Genomic DNA, 24,581 nt, shown 5'->3' with positions numbered 1-24,581 from the left:
CAAAACACCCTAAAATGCTTCCCTTTGAAGTTATGGGAGAAAATGTGATTTTTTGGCTTTGCAGATAAAAAATCACATTTTCTCCCATAACTTCAAAGGGAAGCATTTTAGGGTGTTTTTTTGTTCATAACTCATATATAAATGTGCTAGTTGCGGTTATTTTGCACCCTTCAAAAAGTCACTAGCACATTCCTATCAAAATTTTGGAAAAATCAGTAAATATTAAAAACGAAAAATGTGCCTAAATTTGTTGTTTGGCTTTGAGGTCCAATAGATCAGAAGGTGAATGAGTAAAAACATTTTTGAGGGCATCAAAAACTGCGCCAGAATTCAGAGAACAATTTGATGTCAAGCATCAAACAATCCGATCTTCCCTGACTGACTTTTTGTTAAAATAAGCCTGAAAAGGACAATTTTAGCTTTTTGACTTTAAAAATTCATAACACACCAGCCTTTTTAGATACGATATCAAGATTTTACACACACCTTGAAATAGATGTGAATAAACGGCGAGCAAAATTTCAACCCGATACCGCAAGAAATGATTAACTTATAGCGTCTCAACCACAAAATAATTTTTTCCGAAAATTGCACTCTTAACCAGGAAATGGTCGATTACAAAAATGGGTATTCTCAAAATAATTTTTTTTGGTGTGGAAACGGTGCGCTAGAAGGTCACTGAACTGCCTATGAGGTCATTTGGTCTGGACAGATTTGGTGTATGCCCCCTTAATGTCCGTTCATAATTATGTCCGTTCATGTAATGTCCGTCCAAATAAGGTCCGATAAGGTAATTGACAAGGCTGACTATACGTTGACTTTAAGTGATGCGATAGAGGATGTCGCAGACACAGTATCTCGGGAGGATTCTGATTTGAACCTGCAGGAGGAAGTTACAGACCTGCAACTTTTGTTTGAAAGAGAGCATGATGGGACTGTCACACTAAGAAAGGCTGAGCCGGAGACACAGAGAACTCCAGGATGTTACTGTAATCATTTGGAAGCACCCCGTGACAAAAAGAGTCACAAACCTAAAAAACAAGTAACCTTTGCCATTTCTCAGACTGCAGCAGAACCAGTCACTCAAGTTCTTCCCGATTTGGACGAAATAAGAAGGGAACAGGAAGCAGACTCCATTCTTAGTATTGTTAAAGAATGGGTGGTTGCTAAGCAACGGGGAATGGTACAGGTTAACAGAACTCCTGAAAGATTATTATCATATTGGAAGCAATTTAATCTGATAATATTGGAAGACGGGCTCCTCAAGAGAAAATGGGTAAAAAGGAATGAAGATGAGACACGTTACCTTATCTTGGTGCCAGAAAGGTGTGAGGAAAATATCATGAGACTGTTTCATGAAAACATTACGTACTGTCACCCGGGTGCAAACGCTTGTGTTGCGAGATGCAGACAGTACTTCTACTGGCCAAAAATGGAAACAGAATTTAATCTGTTTGCCAAAGCATGCGTCAAATGTGGGGAGATGAAACCACCTAGAGCTTACCTATAAGCTCCCTTGAATCACATCATGTTCCACAATTTTAACGATGCAATATGGGACACACATAAATACCGTCCCGGCCCTGTCCAGTGGCGTAACGTTATATATAGTTCTGTTCAGGCCCTTCACAATAATGGATTTAATATATGTTGCCTGAGCCACTCCACGCTGGGTGGCTACCAAACGTTTATAGGAACATGCAAGGTATAACCACCTAATAACATTTCTTGAGAAAGCTGGCATTACCCATGTAATGCCTTGAATATGGACTATTGCCTAATTGATTCTATATCCAGTCTTCCGAGAAGGAAACATTGGGAAAAATTGAGAAAATTGGAACAAATTTATGTAAATTAGGATTTGTAAATTAGGGGGGGGGGGGGGGGGGGGGGGGGGGGGGGGGGGTTCACCCTGATTTTTTTGTGAAACTTGGTTTCGAGATAGCAGTTGACCAACAATCTAGGCCCGGTGACTAAACTTTTGAGGGGGTCCCGGACCCCAACCGCCAAACAGTGCCACGGGGCTGCCACGCCCATATTTGGTCCAAATTAGACCCAATTTATCCAAATACCCTAAATATGCCCAAAACCCAGATTGTAGGTGCTCTTCTTGTAGCTCTTGGTCCTCTGAACTAGTATATGAATTTTTATTAAGATTGGACAAAAATGACTGAGTTATGAGCAAAAAACTATATACCCATATTTGGGTATACGCACTAAATTTGATCGATTTTGGCCCATAAATTGGTCAAATATCAATATTTTTGAATGAAACCAACTTTTTATGAAAGGTAAGCTTAAACTACACATTTTATATGATTATCAGCTCAACATCTACCTAACTGTGGATTCTTTGTTCAAATAATCGCAAAAAATGAACAAAATCGCCATATCTCAGTTCGCGATATTTGCAAAACTGACTTCGCTCAAAACAATAGAACTCAATAGGGTTTCAATATTTTTTTCATGAAATTTTCAGAATCAACGCAGAATCGCCTCATGACCTTGGTAACATAAGCTGCCTTGGTAACATGAGCTGCCTTGGTAACATGAGCTGCCATTTAGCCATTATCCAAAACGTATTGTGGTAAGCGAAGCTCAAACTAACAGTTATACTGAAGCTTTAGTTTTGAGATCTCTACTAATAAATGTTTAGAATATTAAGTTTCGTAGTTTAATAGCTTTACGTGGCTTTATAATATCAGCATCCGAATACCATATTAACATTTAAGTTGAACCTGTTTCAAATTTGATAACCATATTCGCTTGTTTTAAATTTTCTGGGTTACTACCAACACTTTTTAAAAGCTTGTTTCTTCCTGATGTAACCAAAGCGAAAAGCTCTTCAAATAAACAATGGAATTTAGATCTCGAACTTGTACTAACTTTGTTTTCTAATGACGATTGTTAAGCGGAAAATCCTGTTAGGTCGTTAACTTTTTAGTAAAATGGAGCAGCAAAATGTTCCAGACTTTAAAGATGAGATGAAGTTGGAAGAAGAAAGTATTTCACCGGAATTGATCAAGGCAGAGATTGAGAAGGAGGAAGATAATTTTCTTATTAAATCAGAAGTGTATTCAAATGCAGTTTCTCAGTTGGATTGTCCCAACCAGGAATCAGAATTGCTTCGCTACCAGTGGGTTCATCCTAATGAAAATGCTTACATTCGCTCTGAATTTATCTACAATGAAAGCAAAAAAACAGCTTTAGGTTCACATCAACGGACTCATACCGATGAAAAACCGTATAAATGCTCTGAATGTTCTTACAGTGCAAGCGTAAAACAAAACTTAGTTCGCCATCAGATGACTCATACCGGTGAAAAACCGTATAAATGCTCTGAATGTTCCTACAGTTCAATCCGAAAATCATACCTAGTTAAACATCAGAGGACTCATACCGGTGAAAAACCGTATAAATGCTCCGAATGTTCCTACAGTTCAATCCGAAAATCAAACCTAGTTAAACATCAGAGGACTCATACCGGTGAAAAACCGTATAAATGCTCTGAATGTTCCTACAGTGCAAGCTTAAAACAAAACCTAGTTAAACATCAGAGGACTCATACCGGTGAAAAACCGTACAAATGCTCTGAATGTTCCTTTAGTACTGGGTGGGAATCAAGCCTGGTTGGACATCAGATGACTCATACCAGTGAAAAACCATATAAATGCTCTGAATGTTCCTACAGTGCAAGCTTAAAACAAAACTTAGTTCGCCATCAGATGACTCATACCGGTGAAAAATCATATAAATGCTCCGAATGTTCCTACAGTTCAATTCGAAAATCAGACCTAAGTAAACATCAGATGACTCATACCGGTGAAAAACCATATAAATGCTCCGAATGTTCCTTTAGTACTGGCTGGAAAACAACCCTGGTTCGACATCAAATGACTCATACCGGTGAAAAACCGTATAATTGCTCCGAATGTTCCTACAGTTCAATCCGAAAATCAGACCTAAGTAATAGTTATATATTGATTGCTTATAATATATTGATTACTATATTGATTTTAATTTTATATCATTATAGGGGTTTTTAATACACAAATGAGAGTTTCCCTTGTACGATGATCGACCCTGACAACAAAGATTTATCTGGCGACGAGGATAAGGAGAAATCATCGTCATCACAACAACCACCAGTTATTGAGTCAACTTTAACTCCAAGGAGGAGAATGCAATCAGATCATGGTAACCCGGTTGGACAATGGTCAGAAAGTAGTAAACTCAGATCATGGTTCGAACGTTTAGAAGTGGTATTCATGGATCTAGATGATGAAAACTCAAATGAAAAGTGGAAAGCTGTTAAACTCATCAAGTGGATTGGACCAGAGGGTTATGAGCGGCTGAAAATGCTGTGTGCGCCCAACCTGCCAATCGAAGAACCGTACAATACTCTTAAGGAACTGTTACTTAACAATGTGGATCCGGAGCCTACAGTGTTATCTCAGAGATACACATTTTCCAGATTACAACAGGGGACACTTTCAGTAAGCGACTGGGAGGCCTTGTTAAGGTTTCATGCAGCTAAGTGTGGCTATGGAGCACACTACGAACAAGCGGTGAGGGATCAGTTTATATTTGGTCTGGCTTGTAACGAGACGAGAATAAAGCTGCTGGAACTGGAAACTGTTACGTTGAAGAACGCCTTCAGCAAAGCAGAGGCGAGGGAACGAGCCCAAAAGGATAGCCACGTGTTCAAGAAAGGTACGACAAACAGAGCAGAGGTTCACAAGGTGAACCAAACAAGAAGATACCCCTCATCTTCATCTTCGACGGGAGCTAGAGCTCAGTTCAGATCTGGAGAGTCTACACAGGGTGGTAAGAAAAGTATCGAAAAAAAGGTATGTGCTAGGTGTAAGTTGAATGTCAAATCCAACCATTGTACTGAAAAGCAGTGCAAGACTAGCTGTTTCCACTGTAAGAAGTTGGGACACACCCGGACTCAATGTAGAAATTTAGGAAGAGATTTTAACCAGAATTCTGTAAATGTCGATGAAAGTAGTGATTGCATATGTGAAACTCAATCTTTGAACTATATCGCTGTGAATAAAGTATCTAGCAGTAGCGAGAAAGTATTTGTAAACGTACATGTTCAATCTAAATGTTTAAAGTTAGAACTTGATACAGGATCAGCACTGACATGTATCAGTGAATCGTTATTTACAAAATTATTTCCAGATTTGGTACTGAAGCCGACGAGACAGATTTTGAAAGTCGCTAATGGGTCGACTATTGATAAAGTACAAATGTGTGATGTAGACATGCGCTATGGGCAGATCAGACATCACCAGGTGAGACTGTATGTGGCTTCAGATCCATTTCCTGCGTTGTTAGGCCGTGACTGGATCGCGTTGATCTGGGGACAGGATTGGTCAAGTAAACTGTTAAGTCAGGACACGTTTTCTTGCACCAGGCTAGCTGTTAAGGATAAGTTAGCAGGCAAAGGTACAGAGGGATATAACAAGGTATCCGTACCAGGTTGTGCATCAGTTGTTCCAGGTGACGTGACAGACGGAGATCATGACGACCACGGTGAGTATCTGTATAGGTTAGACCAGGAGGGTGCTATAAGACAGACCGTGACCAATGACAAGACAGTGAGCGACAGTTTCTCTACAGACGAGAAGTCGCGTGAAGCTCGGTTAGCTAAGCTGAGACAGAGCAAAGTGTTTGAACCTGGTATTGGAGAAGTGGTTGGGTACGAGGCTCAGCTACAACTGAAAGAAAACTTCAAACCTGTGTTCCGGAAAGCAAGGACTGTTCCGTACGCTCTGAAGGAACGCATCGAGGAGACGATTGACCAGATGGTTGCAGACAAGATTCTGACTCCAGTTGATCACAGTCAGTTCGCTTCACCGATTGTGCCAGTTCTAAAACCTGATTCCACAGTTCGGATCTGCGGAGACTACAAGAGTACTCTGAACATAAACCTCGAGACTAAACAGTATCCACTGCCTACTGTTGACGAGTGTTTCCACCCTATGAGGGGAGGAAAGCAGTTTTCGAAACTGGACATCAGACAAGCTTATAATCATCTTGCATTGAGAGAGGCAGACAAGAAGCTGACCACGATAAACACGACGAAAGGTTTATTGGTATGGAATCGGTTGCCATACGGTGTATCGTCTGCCACCGCCATCTTTCAGCAAACTATGGATAGTGTACTGAGAGGGTGCAAAAGTACCGTGTGTCGTGTAGACGATATACTAGTGACCGGACAAACCGAAGAGGAACACCTGGATAATCTAGAGGAAGTTATAAAACGGCTAGAAGTCGCAAACTTCAGATGCAACTTGAAGAAAAGTGAATTCCTGAAAGACGAAGTGAAATACCTAGGCTATTTGATCTCAGCAGAAGGAATACGACCCAGTGTAGATAAGGTAGAGACACTGATGAAAGCTGAGTACCCAGAATCGTTACCCGCTCTTATATCATTCCTGTCAGCGTGTCAATACTACGGACGGTTCATCAAGAATCTTTCGACGATAGTGGAACCATTAAACAAGCTGAGACGTGGAGTACCTTGGACATTTGAAAAAGAGGAGAAACAAGCTTTTGACGCTTTGAAGAAGGCACTAGTTTCAAGTGCTGTAGTGATTCCTTATGATCCAAAGTTGGCTGTTAAGATAGATACTGATGCGTCCAAAACTGGTTTGGGTGCAGTTATATCGCATGTTTTCGAAGATGGAACGGAGAGGCCGATTGAGTTTGTGTCTCGAACGTTGTCTAAAGCAGAAAGGAATTATTCCCAAATCGAGAAAGAAGCTCTAAGTCTTGTATGGGGTGTTACCAAGTTCCACAGATTTGTGTATGCAAGACGATTTACACTTGTGACGGACCATAAACCCCTGGTGTATATTCTTAAGGAGAACAAAGCGATACCCGAGATGGCTGCGAGCAGACTAGTACGATGGGCTCATACTCTCGCATGTTACCAGTACAAGATACAGTACAGACCAACTGAGGAGCACTCCAACGCTGATGTGTGTTCCAGATATCCGCTGAAGATCGTAGAGGACGACGACACTGACGTGGCTGATGTGTTTTTCAACACGTTTGCCGAGACTCCCATTATTAACTTTAACTCAGTTAGCAGGTTAACTAGGTTAGATAGCGTACTTAGCAAGGTTATGAAGTTTGTGTTAGAGGGTTGGCCTAGCAGGTTAACTAAATATCAGGAGGATATTAGACCATACTTCGAGAGACGGACTGAATTGTCGACAGAACAAGGATGTGTGCTATGGGGTAGCCGGATCATAGTACCAGAAAAGCTCAGAGAAGAAGTTCTAGAGTTGCTGCATCTAGCACATCAAGGAGTTGTGGCAGTGAAAGCTCTAGCTCGCTCGTATGTGTGGTGGCCACGCATAAACGATGACATTGAGAAGATGACAAAGAAATGTGGAGCATGTCAAGACAGTCAGAATCTTCCAAACAAGTCAAAGCCCCATCCTTGGAAACCAGCAACGAGACCTTGGGAACGCATACACGTGGACTTTTGTGGACCTGTTCACGGTGTAATGTGGTTAGTGGTTGTCGACGTGTATACGAAATGGATTGAGGTGATTAACATGAAGTCCAGTACTACTTCATCATCTACAATCAGAGAGTTGAGAAAGTTGTTCGCAATACATGGTTTACCAGTTATATTGTGTTCTGATAATGCACAACAGTTAAAGAGTGAAGAGATCGTTAACTTCCTGAAAAGTAACGGTATTCAACCTGTATTAGTACCGACTTATTCTCCAAATACGAACGGCATAGCGGAAAGAGCAGTGCAGACTTTCAAGAGAGCAATGGAGAAAGCTGGAAGAAGAAATGAAAATTACGAAAAGAATCTCGCAAACTGGTTACTACACTACAGAAACACACCAAATTCTGTAACGAAGAAATCACCAGCAATGATGATGTTCAACAGACCCACGAGAACTCTACTTTCACTGTTGGATCCGTTAACCAACAGACCTGATAATCTGGATAGATATCTGAAAAATGGTGAAGAAAAGACGCTAAGAACATTCCAGATCGGAGAGAGAGTGAGGATATACAACGTGAGGACAGACCAGTGGTATAAAGGTAATATTATAGGCAAGGAAGGTTGTAAAGTTTACTTGGTCAAATCCCTGTCTGGTAATGTAGAACGCAGGCATGTGGATCATTTAGTCCGTGCAGTCGATCTTGGTGACTGGCCTGATTCAGTAGAACCGTGTGAACATGAGAATACACACGTGCCTTGGCATAAACCCAGTGCTTTTGAACCAGAGCCTGACCAAGCGGTACCTATAATTAATAATCCTGAGCCTAAAACCAGTAACATACCGCAGCCGACTATTGACTTGAGCTTAAAGAGGCCTAAACTTGTAGCTAAGCAGCCTGTTATTGAGCTTATTAGGCAAAATCCCAGTGACAGTATGATTGGAGCTAAATCCAATACTGCAAAATCTACACGTGTCTCAAACCGGCTGAAGACCAATGTTGAAAGATATAACTACTTTAAACTTGGAGGTAATTAAATTTATCGTGAGTAGTATTCACCACTTTAGGTGAGAATTGTTTAACTTATTAAAATGAGAATTGTTTAACTTATTAAAATGAGACGGGAAATTGTTTTGACTAACCCGAAGCTTGAAGCTTATTTTATCAAACAGAATAAAAGTATTTTTAAGTTTTTATATTGTGCAGAACAAATAATTGGTTATGTTTTTCAATCTTCGAGATATGAACGTTTTGAATCTGTACGTAGGGCGTGAACGCCGAATTTAGATTTTTTATAGCGCCAGTGCAAGTGCGCGCATTTTCCTGATAATTTTAAAAGCCGCGCAAGACCCGTGCCAGTGTTTATAAATGACCGATTTTCCTGTTTTAAAAAGGGGAGAAGTTATATATTGATTGCTTATAATATATTGATTACTATATTGATTTTAATTTTATATCATTATAGGGGTTTTTAATACACAAATGAGAGTTTCCCTTGTACGATGATCGACCCTGACAACAAAGATTTATCTGTAATCATCAAATGACTCATACCGGTGAAAAACCGTATAAATGCTCCGAATGTTCCTACAGTTCAAGCCGAAAATCAGTTCTAATTAAACATCAGATGAATCATACCGATGTAAAACCGTATAAATGCTCCAAATGTTCCTACAGTTCAATCCGAAAATCAGACCTAAGTAAACATCAAATGACTCATACCGGTTGTGTTGGAGGACCCATTTTTGTTAAGCCTCTACCTTTCGTGAAGCCACTCACATTTGTAAAGCCTCTGAACTTCTATGACCCCTATCTTTCCAGTTCCAGCTTACCTCCCAGTTCCTTCTCCAGTCACCAACCAGAATCTCACAAGCCTTACCCTGCAGATCCTCTCACCTTCTCACCTGGTGAATCTGTTTTCACACCTGCTCCAACTGTCCCACCTACCTTATACTCTACATTATTTCCTTCCCCCTCTCATATTTCCTGCCAGTTCAGCGAACATCGGGCGTAAATCAAAATGTATGTAATATGTTATGATTGGAAGAGGACGACGTTTATCGTCCAAATCAAATATCAATTAGCACAATGCTGATTTAAAGGGTCTAATAAATCCTAGTAGTTTTACTATTACAATGTATATTGGGGGGATTTGTGACAAAGTATAAATTAAAACTGTCTGGTTTTATAAAATTAAGTGATTATAATCAATAATCAGGGAATATTACAAAATCTATATTAATGCTATCACAATTTAGTATAATACTTTATAGTTTTATACGTTAATATTTTTAGTTTATTAAAAGTTTTCGAGCAACTACAAAATGCTTTACTTAACCTTCTCTGTATTTCAATTTCAATATCATACACTATTATTTAGTTTCTTTTAAATTTAATTTTGGTTTAGAGAGTAAACTTACCTGTTCAGGATCAGATAACTGGATGTTTAGGCAAGTTGTTTGGATATGGGACACACATAACTCGGTTAAACAAAAATTGTCAGTTAAACAACAATTTCAATTTTATGCCATTTATTACAGAGTAAACAAGTTTACAATAAATCAATTCGTCATGTGGCATCTATAGTTGACTGACTGATTGGTTGTAGGTCAGAAATTCGGCCAAAACGGTAAAATTTCGGCCCTGGAAATTTCAGCTTCAAAAACTGAAAATGGGACAGAGTATATTGGGACAGTATGAATTTCCATTTTTTTGAGATTTTGACTTCCAGTACCCCAAATTGGTTTCATACCATCATCAATTAACTGACTAATTGGTTTGTGGGCAAAAATGTCATCAAATCTGTCAAATGTGTGTTAAGAAATTTTCATATTTGAAAATGGGACATAGCTTTGAAAATACAACTTTTCGTTTTGATAAGATTTCTGCTGTGAGCTTCCTCTGACCCGAATCAAACTTTCAGCACCTCAATCGTGTCATTTTCCATTTATAGTTGACTGACTAATTGGTTGCGGGTCAGAAATTCGGCCGAAACTGTAAAATTTTGGCCCTGGAAATTTCAGCTTCAAAAACTGAAAATGGGACAGAGTATGGGACAGTATGATTTTCCATTTTTTTGAGATTTTGACTTCCAGTACCCCAAATTGGTTTCATACCATCATCAATTAACTGACTAATTGGTTTGTGGGCAAAAATGTCATCAAATCTGTCAAATGTGTGTTAAGAAATTTTCATATTTGAAAATGGGACATAGCTTTGAAAATACAACTTTTCGTTTTGATAAGATTTCTGCTGTGAGCTTCCTCTGACCCGAATCAAACTTTCAGCACCTCAATCGTGTCATTTTCCATTTATAGTTGACTGACTAATTGGTTGCGGGTCAGAAATTCGGCCGAAACTGTAAAATTTTGGCCCTGGAAATTTCAGCTTCAAAAACTGAAAATGGGACAGAGTATGGGATAGTATGATTTTCGAATTTTTTTCGAGATTTTGACTTCCAGTACCCCAATTTGGTTTCATACCATCATCAATTAACTGACTAATCGTTTTGTGGGCAAAATTTTCATCCAATTTGTCAAATGTGTGTTCAGAAATTTTCATATCTGAAAATGGGACAGGGTTTTGAAAATACAACTTTTCGTTTTGTTAAGATTTCTGCTGTGAGCTTCCTCCGACCCGAATCAAACTTCCAGCACCTCGATCGTGTCATTTGGCATCTATAGTTGACTGACTAATTGGTTGCGGGTCTGAAATTCGGCCAAAACTGTAGATGTCGAATTTCAACAATCGGTAAAGGTCTCACTTAGCAACACTTAGCAACACTTAGCAATACTTAGCAATACTTAGCAACACTTAGCAACACTTAGCAACACTTAGCAACACGTGATTACAATATTATAACAGTTAACTACATAATTACACACTTACACACAGATACACAGTCGGTTACTTATACTATGACCCTGTTATCACATAACGTGTTGACATGTGCTACCTTGGTAACATGAGCTGCCTTGGTAACATGAGCTGCCATTATCTTAAACGTATTGTGGGAAGTGAAGCTCAAACTAACAGTATTATACTGAAGCTTCAGTTTTGAGATCACTTCTAATAAATGTTTAGAAGATTAAGTTTCGTAGTTTAATAGCTTTTTTGTGGCTTTATAATATCAGCATCCGAATACCTCAATAACAATAAGTTGGACCTGTTTCAAATTAAATTACCATATTCGCTTGTTTTCAATTTTCTGGGTTACTACCAACACTTTTAAAAGCTTGTTTCTTCCTGATGTAACCAAAGCGAAAAGCTCTTCAAATAATTACACTGAAATTTAGATCTCGAACTTGTATTAATTTTGTTTTCTAGTGACGACTGTTAAGCGGAAAATCCTGTACGGTCGTTAACTTTTTAGTAAAATGGAGCAGCAAAATGTTCCAGACTTTAAAAATGAGATGAAGATGGAAGAAGAAAGTATTTCACCAGAATTGATCAAGACAGAGATTAAGAAGGAGGAAGAGAATTTTCTTGTTAAATCAGAAGTGTATTCAAATGCAGTGTCTCAGTTGGATTGTCCCAACCAAGAATCAGCATTGCTTCGCTACCAGTGGGTTCATCCTAATGAAAATGCTTACATTCGCTCTGAATGTTCCTACAATGCAAGCAAAAAAACAGCTTTAGTTTCACATCAACGGACTCATACCGATGAAAAACCGTATAAATGCTCTGAATGTTCTTACAGTGCAAGCGTAAAACAAAACTTAGTTCGCCATCAGATGACTCATACCGGTGAAAAACAATACAAATGCTCCGAATGTTCCTACAGTTCAAGCCAAAAACCAAACCTAGTCAGCCATCATATGACGCATACCGGTGAAAAACCGTACAAATGCTCCGAATGTTCCTTTAGTACTGGCCGGAAATCAAACCTAGTTAAACATCAGAGGACTCATACCGGTGAAAAACCGTTTAAATGCTCCGAATGTTCCTACAGTGCAAGCTTAAAACAAAACCTAGTTAAACATCAGCGGACTCATACCGGTGAAAAACCGTACAAATGCTCTGAATGTTCCTTTAGTACTGGGTGGGAATCAAGCCTGGTTGGACATCAGATGACTCATACCGGTAAAAAACCGTTTAAATGCTCCGAATGTTCCTACAGTTCAATCCGAAAATCAGACCTAAGTAAACATCATATGACTCATACCGGTGAAAAATCATATAAATGCTCCGAATGTTCCTACAGTTCAATCCGAAAATCAGACCTAAGTAACCATCAAATGACTCATACCGGTGAAAAACCGTATAAATGCTCCGAATGTTCCTACAGTTCAATCCGAAAATCACAACTAAGTAGACATCAGATGAATCATACCGGTGAAAAACCGTATAAATGCTCCGAATGTTCTTACAGTTCAATCCGAAAATCAGACCTAAGTAAACATCAGAGGACTCATACCGGTGAAAAACCGTATAAATGGTCTGAAAGTTCCTACAGTTTAATACAAAATTCGACTTTCTTTCAAAAAGGTAGTGTTGGAGGACCCATTTTTGTTAAGCCTCTACCTTTCGTGAAGCCACTCACATTTGTAAAGCCTCTGATCTTCGATGACGCCCATCATTTTAGTTCCAGCTTACCTTCCAGTTCCTTCTCCAGTAACCAACCAGAATCTCACAAGCCTCACCGTGCAGATCCTCTCAACTTCTCACCTGGTGAATCTGTTTTCACACCTGCTCCCACTGTCCCACCTACCTTATACTCTACAACATTTCCTTCCCCTTAGCTCATATTTCCTGCCAGTTCAGCGACCATGGGGCGTAAATCAAAATGTATGTAATATGTTATGATGGGAAGAGGACGAATTTTCTCGTCCAAATCAAATATAAATTAGCACAATGCTGTCTTAAAGGGTCTAATAAATCCTAGTAGTTTTACTTTTACAATGTATATTGGGGGGATTTGTGACAAAGTATAAATTAAAACTGTCTGGTTTTATAAAATTAAGTAATTATAATCAATAATCAGGGAATATCACAAAATCTATATTAATGCTATCACAATTTAGTATAATACTTTATACTTTTATACGTTAGTATTTTTAGTTTATTAAAAGTTTTCGAGCAACTATAAAATGCTTTATTTAACCTTCTTTGTATTTCAATTTCAATATCATACACTATTATTTAGTGTCTTTTAAATTTAATTTTGGTTTAGAGAGTAAACTTACCTGTTCAGGATCAGATAACTGGATGTTTAGGCAAGTTGTTTGGATATGGGACATACTTAACTCGGTTAAACACAAATTGTCAGGTAAACAACAATTTCAATTTTATGCCATTTATTACAGAGTAAACAAGTTTACAATAAATCAATTTGATATTTAAAGGAATCCTAATTCAATGTGTAGTATGGTTGTCACTCTTTAAATAGATTAGATATAGGTTGACGGGGCAAAGGAGTGTGCGTGCTGTTTGCTAAATTGCTCACACCAGACGGCAACCTAGTAAATGTTTTGTATGGACACTGGTCTCCATCACGATACAAAATTATGATTGTAGAATTTATTGTATAACTATAAATGCAGTGGAGGTAAACTACCGTCCCGGCCCTGTCCAGTGGCGTAATGTTATATATGTTGCCCGAGCCACTCCACGCTGGATGGCTACTAAACGTTTATAGGAACATGCAAGGGTCTAATACATCCTAGTTGTTTTACTATTACAATGTATATTGGGGGATATGTGATAAAGTTTAAATTATAACTGTCTGGTTTTATGAGTTAAGTAATTATAATCAATAATCAGGGAATATTACAAAATCTATATTAATATTATTAGAATTTAGTATAATATTTTATACGTTAGTATTTTTAGTTTATTAAGTTTTCGAGCAACTACAAAATGCTTTACCTAACCTTCTTCATATTTCAATTTCAATATCATACACTATTGTTTCATTTAAATGTAGTTTTGGTTTAGAGAGTAACCTTGCCTGCCCATGATCAGATAACTGGATGTTTAGGCAAGGTGTTTGGATATGGGACACACATAACTACCGTCCCGGCCCTGTCCAGTGGCGTAAAGTTATATATGTTGCCCGAGCCACTCCACGCTGGGTGGCTACTAACGTTTATTGGACCTAATAACATTTCTTGAGAAAGCTGGCATTATCCATGCCTTGAATCAGAGTTTTGAAAATACAACTTTTCGTTTTGTTAAGATTTCTACTGTGAGCTTCCTCTGACTCGAATCAAACTATCAGCACCTCAATCGTGTCATATACCATTTATAGTTGGATTAATAATTGGTTGTGGGTGAAAAAATCAGCCAAAACTGTAAATTGTCCGTCCTGGAAATTTCATTTTCAAAAACTGGGACAGAATATGGGACAGTATGATTTTCCATTTTGTTTCGAGATTTTGACTTCTAGTACCTCAATTTGGTTTCATACCATCATCAATTAACTGACTAATTGGTTTGTGGGCAAAAGTGTCATCCAATCTGTCTAATGTGTGTTCAGAAACTTTCATTTTGTTAAGCTTTCTGCTGTGAGCTTCTTCCGTTCGAAATCAAACTTCCAGTACCTCAATCATGTCATATGCCATCTTTATTTAATTGACTAATTAGTTGCCACTTGCAGGTAAGAGATTCAGTCAAAACTGTAAAATATCGGCCCTGGAAATTTCAGCTTCAAAAACTTAAAATGAAAAAAAGTATGGGACAGTATGACTAATTAGTTTGTGGGCTAAAAGTTCATCCAATCTGTCAAATGTGTGTTCAGAAATTTTCATAAATGAAAATAGGACAGAGTTTTCAAAATACAACTTTTCGTTTTGTTGAGATTTCTGCTTTGAGCGTCCTCCGACCCGAATCAAACTTCCAGCATCTCAATCGTATCATTTTCCATTTATAGTTGACTAATTTATTGGTTGCGGGTCAGAAATTCGGCCAAAACTGTAGATGTCGAATTTCAACAATCGGTAAAGGTCTCACTTAGCAACACTTAGCAACACTTAGCAATACTTAGCAACACTTAGCAACACTTAGCAACACTTAGCAACACTTAGCAACACTTAGCAACACTTAGCAACACTTAACAATACGTGATTACAATATTATAACAGTTAACTACATAATTACACACTTACACAGCTACGCAGTCGGTCACTTATACTATGACCCTGTTATCACATCACGTGTTAACGTGTGTCACCTTGGTAACAGGTGTTACCTTGGTAACATGAGCTGCCCTGGTAACATGAGCTGCCCTGGTAACATGAGCTGCCATTATCTTAAACGTATTGTGGGAAGCAAAGCTCAAACTAACAGTTATACTGAAGCTTCAGTTTTGAGATCTCTTCTAATAAATGTTTAGAAGATTAAGTTTCGTAGTTTAATAGCTTTACGTGGCTATATAATATCAGCATCCGAATACCTTATTAACATTAAGTTAAACCTGTTTCAAATTTGATAACCATATTCGCTTGTTTTCAATTTTCTGGGTTACTACCAACACTTTTTAAAAGCTTGTTTCTTCCTGATGTAACCAAAGCGAAAAGCTCTTCAAATATTTACACTGAAATTTAGATCTCGAACTTGTATTAATTTTGTTTTCTAGTGATGATTGTTAAGCGGAAACTTCGTACGGTCGTTAACTTTTTAGTAAAATGGAGCAGCAAAATGTTCCAGAGTTTAAAAATGAAATGGAAGAAGAAAGTATTTCACCGGAATTGATCAAGACAGAGATTAAGAAGGAGGAAGATAATTTTCTTGTTAAATCAGAAGTGTATTCAAATGCAGTATCTCAGTTGGATTGTCCCAACCAGGAATCAGAATTGCTTCGCTACCAGTGGGTTCATCCCAATGAAAATGCTTACATTCGCTCTGAATGTTCCTACAATGCAAGCAAAAAAACAGCTTTAGTTTCACATCAACGGACTCATACCGATGAAAAACCGTATAAATGCTCCGAATGTTCCTACAGTGCAAGCTTAAAACAAAACCTAGTTAAACATCAGAGGACTCATACCGATGAAAAACCGTATAAATGCTCTGAATGTTCTTACAGTTCAAGCTTAAAACAAAACCTAGTTAAACATCAGAGGACTCATACCGGTGAAAAACTGTATAAATGCTCCGAATGTTCCTACAATGCAAGCTTAAAACAAAACCTAGTTAAACATCAGAGGACTCATACCGGTGAAAAACCGTATAAATGCTCCGAATGTTCCTACAGTTCAAGCTTAAAACAAAACCTAGTTAAACATCAGAGGACTCATACCGGTGAAAAACCGTATAAATGCTCTGAATGCTCCTTTAGTACTCGCTGGGAATCAAGCCTGGTTGGACATCAGATGACTCATACCGGTGAAAAACCGTACAAATGCTCCGAATGTTCCTTTAGTACTGGCCGGAAATCAACCCTAGTTGGACATCAGATGACTCATACCGGTGAAAAACCGTTTAAATGTTCCGAATGTTCCTACAGTGCAAGCTTAAAACAAACCCTAGTTAAACATCAGAGGACTCATACCGGTGAAAAACCGTATAAATGCTCTGAATGTTCCTACAGTGCAAGCTTAAAACAAAATCTAGTTAAACATCAGAGGACTCATACCGGTGAAAAACCGTATAATTGCTGCGAATGTTCCTACAGTGCAAGCATAAAACAAAACCTAGTTATACATCAGAGGACTCATACCGGTGAAAAACCGTATAAATGCTCTGAATGTTCCTACAGTGCAAGCATAAAACAAAACCTAGTTAAACATCAGAGGACTCATACCGGTGAAAAACCGTTTAAATGCTCTGAATGTTCCTACAGTTCAATCCGAAAATCAGATCTAAGTAAACATCAAATGAATCATACCGGTTGTGTTGGAGGACCCATTTTTGTTAAGCCTCTACCTTTCGTGAAGCCACTCACATTTGTAAAGCCTCTGAACTTCTATGACCCCTATCTTTCCAGTTCCAGCTTACCTCCCAGTTCCTTTTCCAGTCACCTACCTGAATCTCACGAGCCTCACCCTGCAGATCCTCTCACCTTCTCACCTGGTGAATCTGTTTTCACACCTGCTCCCACTGTCCCACTTACCTTATACTCTACAACATTTCCTTCCCCCTCTCATATTTCCTGCCAGTTCAGCGACCATTGGGTGTAAATCAAAATGTATGTGATATGTTATGATGGGAAGAGGACGATGTTTCTCGTTCAATTAGCACAATGCTGACTTAAAGGGTCTAATAAATCCTAGTAGTTTTAGTTTTACAATGTATATTGGGGGGATTTGAGACAAAGTATAAATTAAAACTGTCTGGTTTTATAACGTTAAGTAATTATAATCAATAATCAGGGAATATTACAAAATCTATATTAATGTTATTAAAATTTAGTGTAATACTTTATACGTTAGTATTTTTAGTTTATTAAGTTTTCGAGCAACTACAAAATGCTTCACCTAACCTTCTTCATATTTCAATTTCAATTTCAATATCATACACTATTGTTTCAATTAAATGTAGTTTTGGTTTAGAGAGTAACCTTGCCGGTCCAGAATCAGATAACTAGATGTTTAGGCAAGGTGTTTGGATATGGGACACATAACTACCGTCCCGGCCCCTGTCCAGTGGCGTTGAGTTATATATGTTGCCCGAGCCACTCCACGCTGGGTGGCTACTAAACGTTTGAAGAAAAATGCAAGCTATAACCAGCTAATAACAATTCTTGAGAAAGCTGGCATTATCCATGCCTTGAATATGGACTATTGCCTAATTGATTCTGTATCCAGTCTTCCGAGAGTGAAACATTGGGAAAATTGAGAAAATTGGAACAAATTTATGTAAATTAGGATTAATATATAATTAAATTACCATCCTTACCTAGATCAGATAGGGAGTCGCTCACATATTAAGTATTCAATTTTTAACCCCCTCCCCCTACGTAATCAGTTTTACACATAGCTATAATATAGTAAACTAGTGTAACCCGGCATTCGGCCAGGATTTCACTGCCGGAGTTAAAAAGGGTAGGGTTGTTTACCCGCTGAGTCAAAACCCGCATTAGGTGAGCAATTCTATTCGGAGTGCCCTCACGTATCCAATAGTATCTTAAACAATAGTATCTTAAACAATTATAATCAATAGAAATTAACCCTTGTTAACTCCGCACACGGCACAACACCCGCATATATGAAAACATGATTACATTGTCGTATGAAAGTATGAACTTTATCTACAGTCCAAACAGACCGCTTTGAGCGATTCCTTCCCTAATAAGATTATAGTATTCATGACAGTGTAATTATGATATATGTTCCAACGCTACATAATATGCAGTAAGGGGAGAAAGAGCGAGCCCCCTAACTCTTACTGTTTTCTTTATTAAGCTGCTCAAGCCATTTTATGTAACATTTGTGGTACAAAACCATCAATTGAACAAATTACTAAGGACCGATTTAAAAAACCTTCACCATTTGTCTTCGTCAGAGTTTTCTCGACACTATACCGAAAGATTTTGACTTTCAGTACTCCAATTTGATATCATACCATCATCAATTAACTGACTAATCGGTTTGTGGGCAAAAATGTCATCCAATCTGTCAAATGTGTGTTCAGAAATTTTCATATCTGAAAATGGGACAGACTTTTGAAAATAAAACTCTTCGTTTTGTTAAGCTTTCTACTGATTAGGTTGGCCTTGTACCCGGCTATCGTGTCCTCATACTCTCCAATAAACCCAGGCCAGTTTATTATGTAAAGAGTTACCGTATGATGTAAAAGTTACCGTCTCTGGATTACATGGGGACCCCAGGCTGATAGTGTTCATAGTTATAATTGATAATGGTATAACGCATGAGACAACAGTTCTGAATTCTCCTAGTAATATGTCAATTGAAAATTAAGCTACGACTAGACTGAACACTTTTTAAAGATTTTGAGAAAGATTCAGATGTTCTGTGATGGATTGTCTTAAAAACAATGAATTTAGGCACGTATTATGACAAATGAGAGCTTTGGACATTGGATGATGGATATCACTGATGAAATGGCGATGATTTGCAAATGAATGATCGACAACAAATTAGATATACAGTGAGTTGTTGTAGAGAATATTATTTTGGCTACTTTTCCATCAACAACTTAATACGAGCTCTAATTTATCAAAAATTTTAAAAAGCACCAACTACATACTGGGACGTACTAATACTAATACTAATAATAATAATAATTTGGTCGACCGCAGTGGAGGAGCAGATTTCCCTGTCTAATTGCATTTCGGCCACGGTACTTTCGGTACAGATTTCCCTGCAGTATAGTCGGAAAACAACCCCAGGCAAATACACTCGTGTTATTTTCGCAGCTCTACCATAAGCCACTACCATTTACACCATGGTTTGGTGAGTGACGGCTGCCCTTCAGTTTTTGAGATTTTGGGCCAACTGGGATTCGAACTCGCAACCTCCAGGCCAGTAGACAGGCGGATTAACCGACTGAGCCACTGAGCCACTAAATACTAATAGTAATAATAAAAGAACTACAATTCAACTTACTGTGTTATTTCCTTAAGAACAGCCTCTAGTTTGACTCCATAAGCGCAGATCCCGGCACAGTGGGCTATCACTGCGTTATCCTTCACTCGTCTGGGGCAAATATTCTAATTAATAATTTTCTAAATACCAATAGTTAATAGTTAATTGATATTCACAGTAAGTCGCAGTTTTACTGTAAGTGTAATGGGCTGCGCTTGGGTCATATTAAAATCTTTAATATACCACCATCGACCATAGTTTTAGCATCACTCACCAAACCATGGTGTGAATGATAGTGGCTCTCAATGAGTCTCATTGAAATTAACACAGCTGTGAGAATAACACGACTGCATATTATATATATATGCCTGGAAGTGGAGTTACGTCCCGACTATGCTGCGGAGAAATCTGTACTATACCGAAAGAACCGTGGTCGCACCGCAAAAGAAAAAGAGGTCGTCCCCTCGTTCCTAGCTTGCTAGGTTCGCCATGTTGTTGTTGTTAAACATTGGATGAATATTTTTAAATTCTCTGAATTCGTACTTTTTCTGTTGATTTAAAAAATAATAATGTGGATGAAATTATATTTTTCCTGGCCAAGAGCGATCCATATACCGTCAGGGCAAACAATTCCCTATTTTTAGTTCTACAGCGTTGTTTCATGATTGTTTGATTATATAACTAGTTCTACAAATTCTGTTTATCTAAATCTGATGGTAGATATTATATCCAACCTGGACCCAATGGCCGGTTTGTAGGCCACGTCAAGGTCGAGGGACTGCTAGGTTCGCCATGTTGTTGTTCATGTTGTTAAACATTGGATGAACATTATCTAAATCTGATGGTAGATATTATATCCAACCTGGACCCAATGGCCGGTTTGTAGGCCACGTCAAGGTCGAGGGACTGCTAGGTTCGCCATGTTGTTGTTCATGTTGTTAAACATTGGATGAACATTATCTAAATCTGATGGTAGATATTATATCCAACCTGGACCCAATGGCCGGTTTGTAGGCCACGTCAAGGTCGAGGGACTGCTAGGTTCGCCATGTTGTTGTTCATGTTGTTAAACATTGGATGAACATTATCTAAATCTGATGGTAGATATTATATCCAACCTGGACCCAATGGCCGGTTTGTAGGCCACGTCAAGGTCGAGGGACTGCTAGGTTCGCCATGTTGTTGTTCATGTTGTTAAACATTGGATGAACATTATCTAAATCTGATGGTAGATATTATATCCAACCTGGACCCAATAGCCGGTTTGTAGGCCACGTCAAGGTCGAGGGACTGCTAGGTTCGCCATGTTGTTGTTCATGTTGTTAAACATTGGATGAACATTATCTAAATCTGATGGTAGATATTATATCCAACCTGGACCCAATGGCCGGTTTGTAGGCCACGTCAAGGTCGAGGGACTGCTAGGTTCGCCATGTTGTTGTTCATGTTGTTAAACATTGGATGAACATTATCTAAATCTGATGGTAGATATTATATCCAACCTGGACCCAATAGCCGGTTTGTAGGCCACGTCAAGGTCGAGGGACTGCTAGGTTCGCCATGTTGTTGTTCATGTTGTTAAACATTGGATGAACATTATCTAAATCTGATGGTAGATATTATATCCAACCTGGAGCCAATGGCCGGTTTGTAGGCCACGTCAAGGTCGAGGGACTGCTAGGTTCGCCATGTTGTTGTTCATGTTGTTAAACATTGGATGAACATTATCTAAATCTGATGGTAGATATTATATCCAACCTGGACCCAATAGCCGGTTTGTAGGCCACGTCAAGGTCGAGGGACTGCTAGGTTCGCCATGTTGTTGTTCATGTTGTTAAACATTGGATGAACATTATCTAAATCTGATGGTAGATATTATATCCAACCTGGAGCCAATGGCCGGTTTGTAGGCCACGTCAAGGTCGAGGGACTGCTAGGTTCGCCATGTTGTTGTTCATGTTGTTAAACATTGGATGAACATTATCTAAATCTGATGGTAGATATTATATCCAACCTGGAGCCAATGGCCGGTTTGTAGGCCACGTCAAGGTCGAGGGACTGCTAGGTTCGCCATGTTGTTGTTCATGTTGTTAAACATTGGATGAACATTATCTAAATCTGATGGTAGATATTATATCCAACCTGGAGCCAATGGCCGGTTTGTAGGCCACGTCAAGGTCGAGGGACTGCTAGGTTCGCCATGTTGTTGTTCATGTTGTTAAACATTGGATGAACATTATCTAAATCTGATGGTAGATATTATATCCAACCTGGAGCCAATGGCCGGTTTGTAGGCCACGTCAAGGTCGAGGGACTGCTAGGTTCGCCATGTTGTTGTTCATGTTGTTAAACATTGGATGAACATTATCTAAATCTGATGGTAGATATTATATCCAACCTGGACCCAATAGCCGGTTTGTAGGCCACGTCAAGGTCGAGGGACTGCTAGGTTCGCCATGTTGTTGTTCATGTTGTTAAACATTGGATGAACATTATCTAAATCTGATGGTAGATATTATATCCAACCTGGACCCAATAGCCGGTTTGTAGGCCACGTCAAGGTCGAGGGACTGCTAGGTTCGCCATGTTGTTGTTCATGTTGTTAAACATTGGATGAACATTATCTAAATCTGATGGTAGATATTATATCCAACCTGGAGCCAATGGCCGGTTTGTAGGCCACGTCAAGGTCGAGGGACTGCTAGGTTCGCCATGTTGTTGTTCATGTTGTTAAACATTGGATGAACATTATCTAAATCTGATGGTAGATATTATATCCAACCTGGAGCCAATGGCCGGTTTGTAGGCCACGTCAAGGTCGAGGGACTGCTAGGTTCGCCATGTTGTTGTTCATGTTGTTAAACATTGGATGAACATTATCTAAATCTGATGGTAGATATTATATCCAACCTGGAGCCAATGGCCGGTTTGTAGGCCACGTCAAGGTCGAGGGACTGCTAGGTTCGCCATGTTGTTGTTCATGTTGTTAAACATTGGATGAACATTATCTAAATCTGATGGTAGATATTATATCCAACCTGGAGCCAATGGCCGGTTTGTAGGCCACGTCAAGGTCGAGGGACTGCTAGGTTCGCCATGTTGTTGTTCATGTTGTTAAACATTGGATGAACATTATCTAAATCTGATGGTAGATATTATATCCAACCTGGACCCAATAGCCGGTTTGTAGGCCACGTCAAGGTCGAGGGACTGCTAGGTTCGCCATGTTGTTGTTCATGTTGTTAAACATTGGATGAACATTATCTAAATCTGATGGTAGATATTATATCCAACCTGGACCCAATAGCCGGTTTGTAGGCCACGTCAAGGTCGAGGGACCTAACCCCCAGTTCCAGCTGCTGAGTGACAGTTAACTGCTGGTTCTGATGTTTACAGTCCGGCACCGGCAGGTTGAGCACTCCCAGTCTCAGATCATCTCGCGCCGCGCTGTTGTGAGATCCTGAGTACGGGATGATGTAAACTAAGACGAGTTCATGGTATATTACTATTTAAGTCTCAACAGTAAATAATAATTAGTCAGATTTCTATTTTCGTATCCGTGGCCCTTGCTCAACCGTTATATTTATAAGATCTCGATAGAGAATAGTTTGCAAAATGATCTGATTATAACAGGTGCGTGGGCTCCAATAATACTATTTTTAGATTAATGCTCTAAAACAATAGTGAATAGCAGAATAAAGTCAGAAAAACAAAATCAACGAGCTGCTCAAACTGTTATGAGTTTATTTACCAGGAAAAGTAAGTTGAGATACCCTGAGCCAACAAGCTCGCTCATCAGGAATATTATTTACAGGTGGACAAATGTGTGACACCCTGTTTCTCAGTGAAAGTACGAATCTAGTTAGATCGTCCTGAGCGACTACATTGGGGACCAGGAGCAAGAGACAGAGGGTAATCATGTGATGGACTGCGAGGTTCCTGATCAGGAGCTTCCAGTTAGGGTAGGTGTTGTTAGTTTTGTGCTGAACTTAAGTGACTACAAAAAGCAACTAAAAGTGACGACTGCAGACTGGTTTTAATGTGCGACGTACAGTGTACACCGTGTGTGTGTGAAATGTATTTTACGTAGTGCGGTCACATTTCCTTGTGTATAAAATACAATATCAATTATCATTCAGAGTGAAGGCTTGGCTTGTTGACCAATGTTTATTTAGTGGTTGGCATTTCAATCTCACAGGAAAAAGGACACGTTATAACTGAAATTACGTATCAGCATGGCTAATCGGATATTGAAATGCTAAATAATCCAAATATTTAAAAAAAAATCCAAATATTAAAAAAAAATTTGTCTTAAAGAGAGGCTGGACCTAGATGGCCCAAAAAAGGAAAGGATAGCATGAAAATGTGCTGCCTGCCTCTGGGGTATGGCAACCTGAAGAAGGGGTTATCTATGTGGATTGTGGAGGTGACATGATGTAGGTGACATGGGGGAATGAGTAGAACTAGAACTAGACGCTCAAGTGCCTAATGGATGGTAAACAATACACACCAAATGTCTGGTTTGATAGTGGATTTTTAGCATGATGATGCTTTGCCTGCCTCTGGAGTCTGAGGCATGGCAACCTGAAGATTGAAGGAGGGGTTATCTATGTG

At 38.9% G+C, this 24,581-nt stretch overlaps 4 protein-coding genes across 5 annotated transcripts in view; all 4 read left to right on the top strand.

The window, feature by feature from the left end:
* LOC134820397 (acid-sensing ion channel 5-like) overlaps nt 1-24,581 on the top strand; it is an 80,062-nt gene that overhangs the window by 14,018 nt on the left and 41,463 nt on the right. The window lies entirely within an intron of this gene.
* Nucleotides 6,897-8,519, top strand: LOC134821448 (uncharacterized protein K02A2.6-like). The gene has a single exon (XM_063832190.1). It carries the CDS (start codon nt 6,897-6,899, stop codon nt 8,517-8,519), a length of 1,623 nt encoding a protein of 540 aa, XP_063688260.1.
* On the top strand, nt 10,950-13,277 carry LOC134820398 (zinc finger protein OZF-like). Its single transcript, XM_063830769.1, has one exon. It carries the CDS (start codon nt 11,859-11,861, stop codon nt 13,221-13,223), a length of 1,365 nt encoding a protein of 454 aa, XP_063686839.1. The 5' UTR covers nt 10,950-11,858; the 3' UTR covers nt 13,224-13,277.
* Nucleotides 15,573-18,273, top strand: LOC134820959 (zinc finger protein OZF-like). The gene has a single exon (XM_063831629.1). The coding sequence runs from the start codon at nt 16,107-16,109 to the stop codon at nt 17,598-17,600; it is 1,494 nt and encodes a 497-aa protein (XP_063687699.1). The 5' UTR covers nt 15,573-16,106; the 3' UTR covers nt 17,601-18,273.

The sequence above is a fragment of the Bolinopsis microptera genome, chromosome 9 (assembly GCF_026151205.1).
Source record: "Bolinopsis microptera isolate Bmic1 chromosome 9, MBARI_Bmic_1.0, whole genome shotgun sequence".
Taxonomy (NCBI): domain Eukaryota; kingdom Metazoa; phylum Ctenophora; class Tentaculata; order Lobata; family Bolinopsidae; genus Bolinopsis; species Bolinopsis microptera.
The sequence above is the reverse complement of the archived record's forward strand: the minus strand, read 5'-3'. Positions and strand labels throughout refer to the sequence as shown.

Coding starts and splice junctions, on each gene's coding strand:
- LOC134821448 (XM_063832190.1), top strand. CDS start 6,897: ATGGCTGCGAGCAGACTAGTACGATGGGCTCATACTCTCGCATGTTAC.
- LOC134820398 (XM_063830769.1), top strand. CDS start 11,859: ATGGAGCAGCAAAATGTTCCAGACTTTAAAAATGAGATGAAGATGGAA.
- LOC134820959 (XM_063831629.1), top strand. CDS start 16,107: ATGGAGCAGCAAAATGTTCCAGAGTTTAAAAATGAAATGGAAGAAGAA.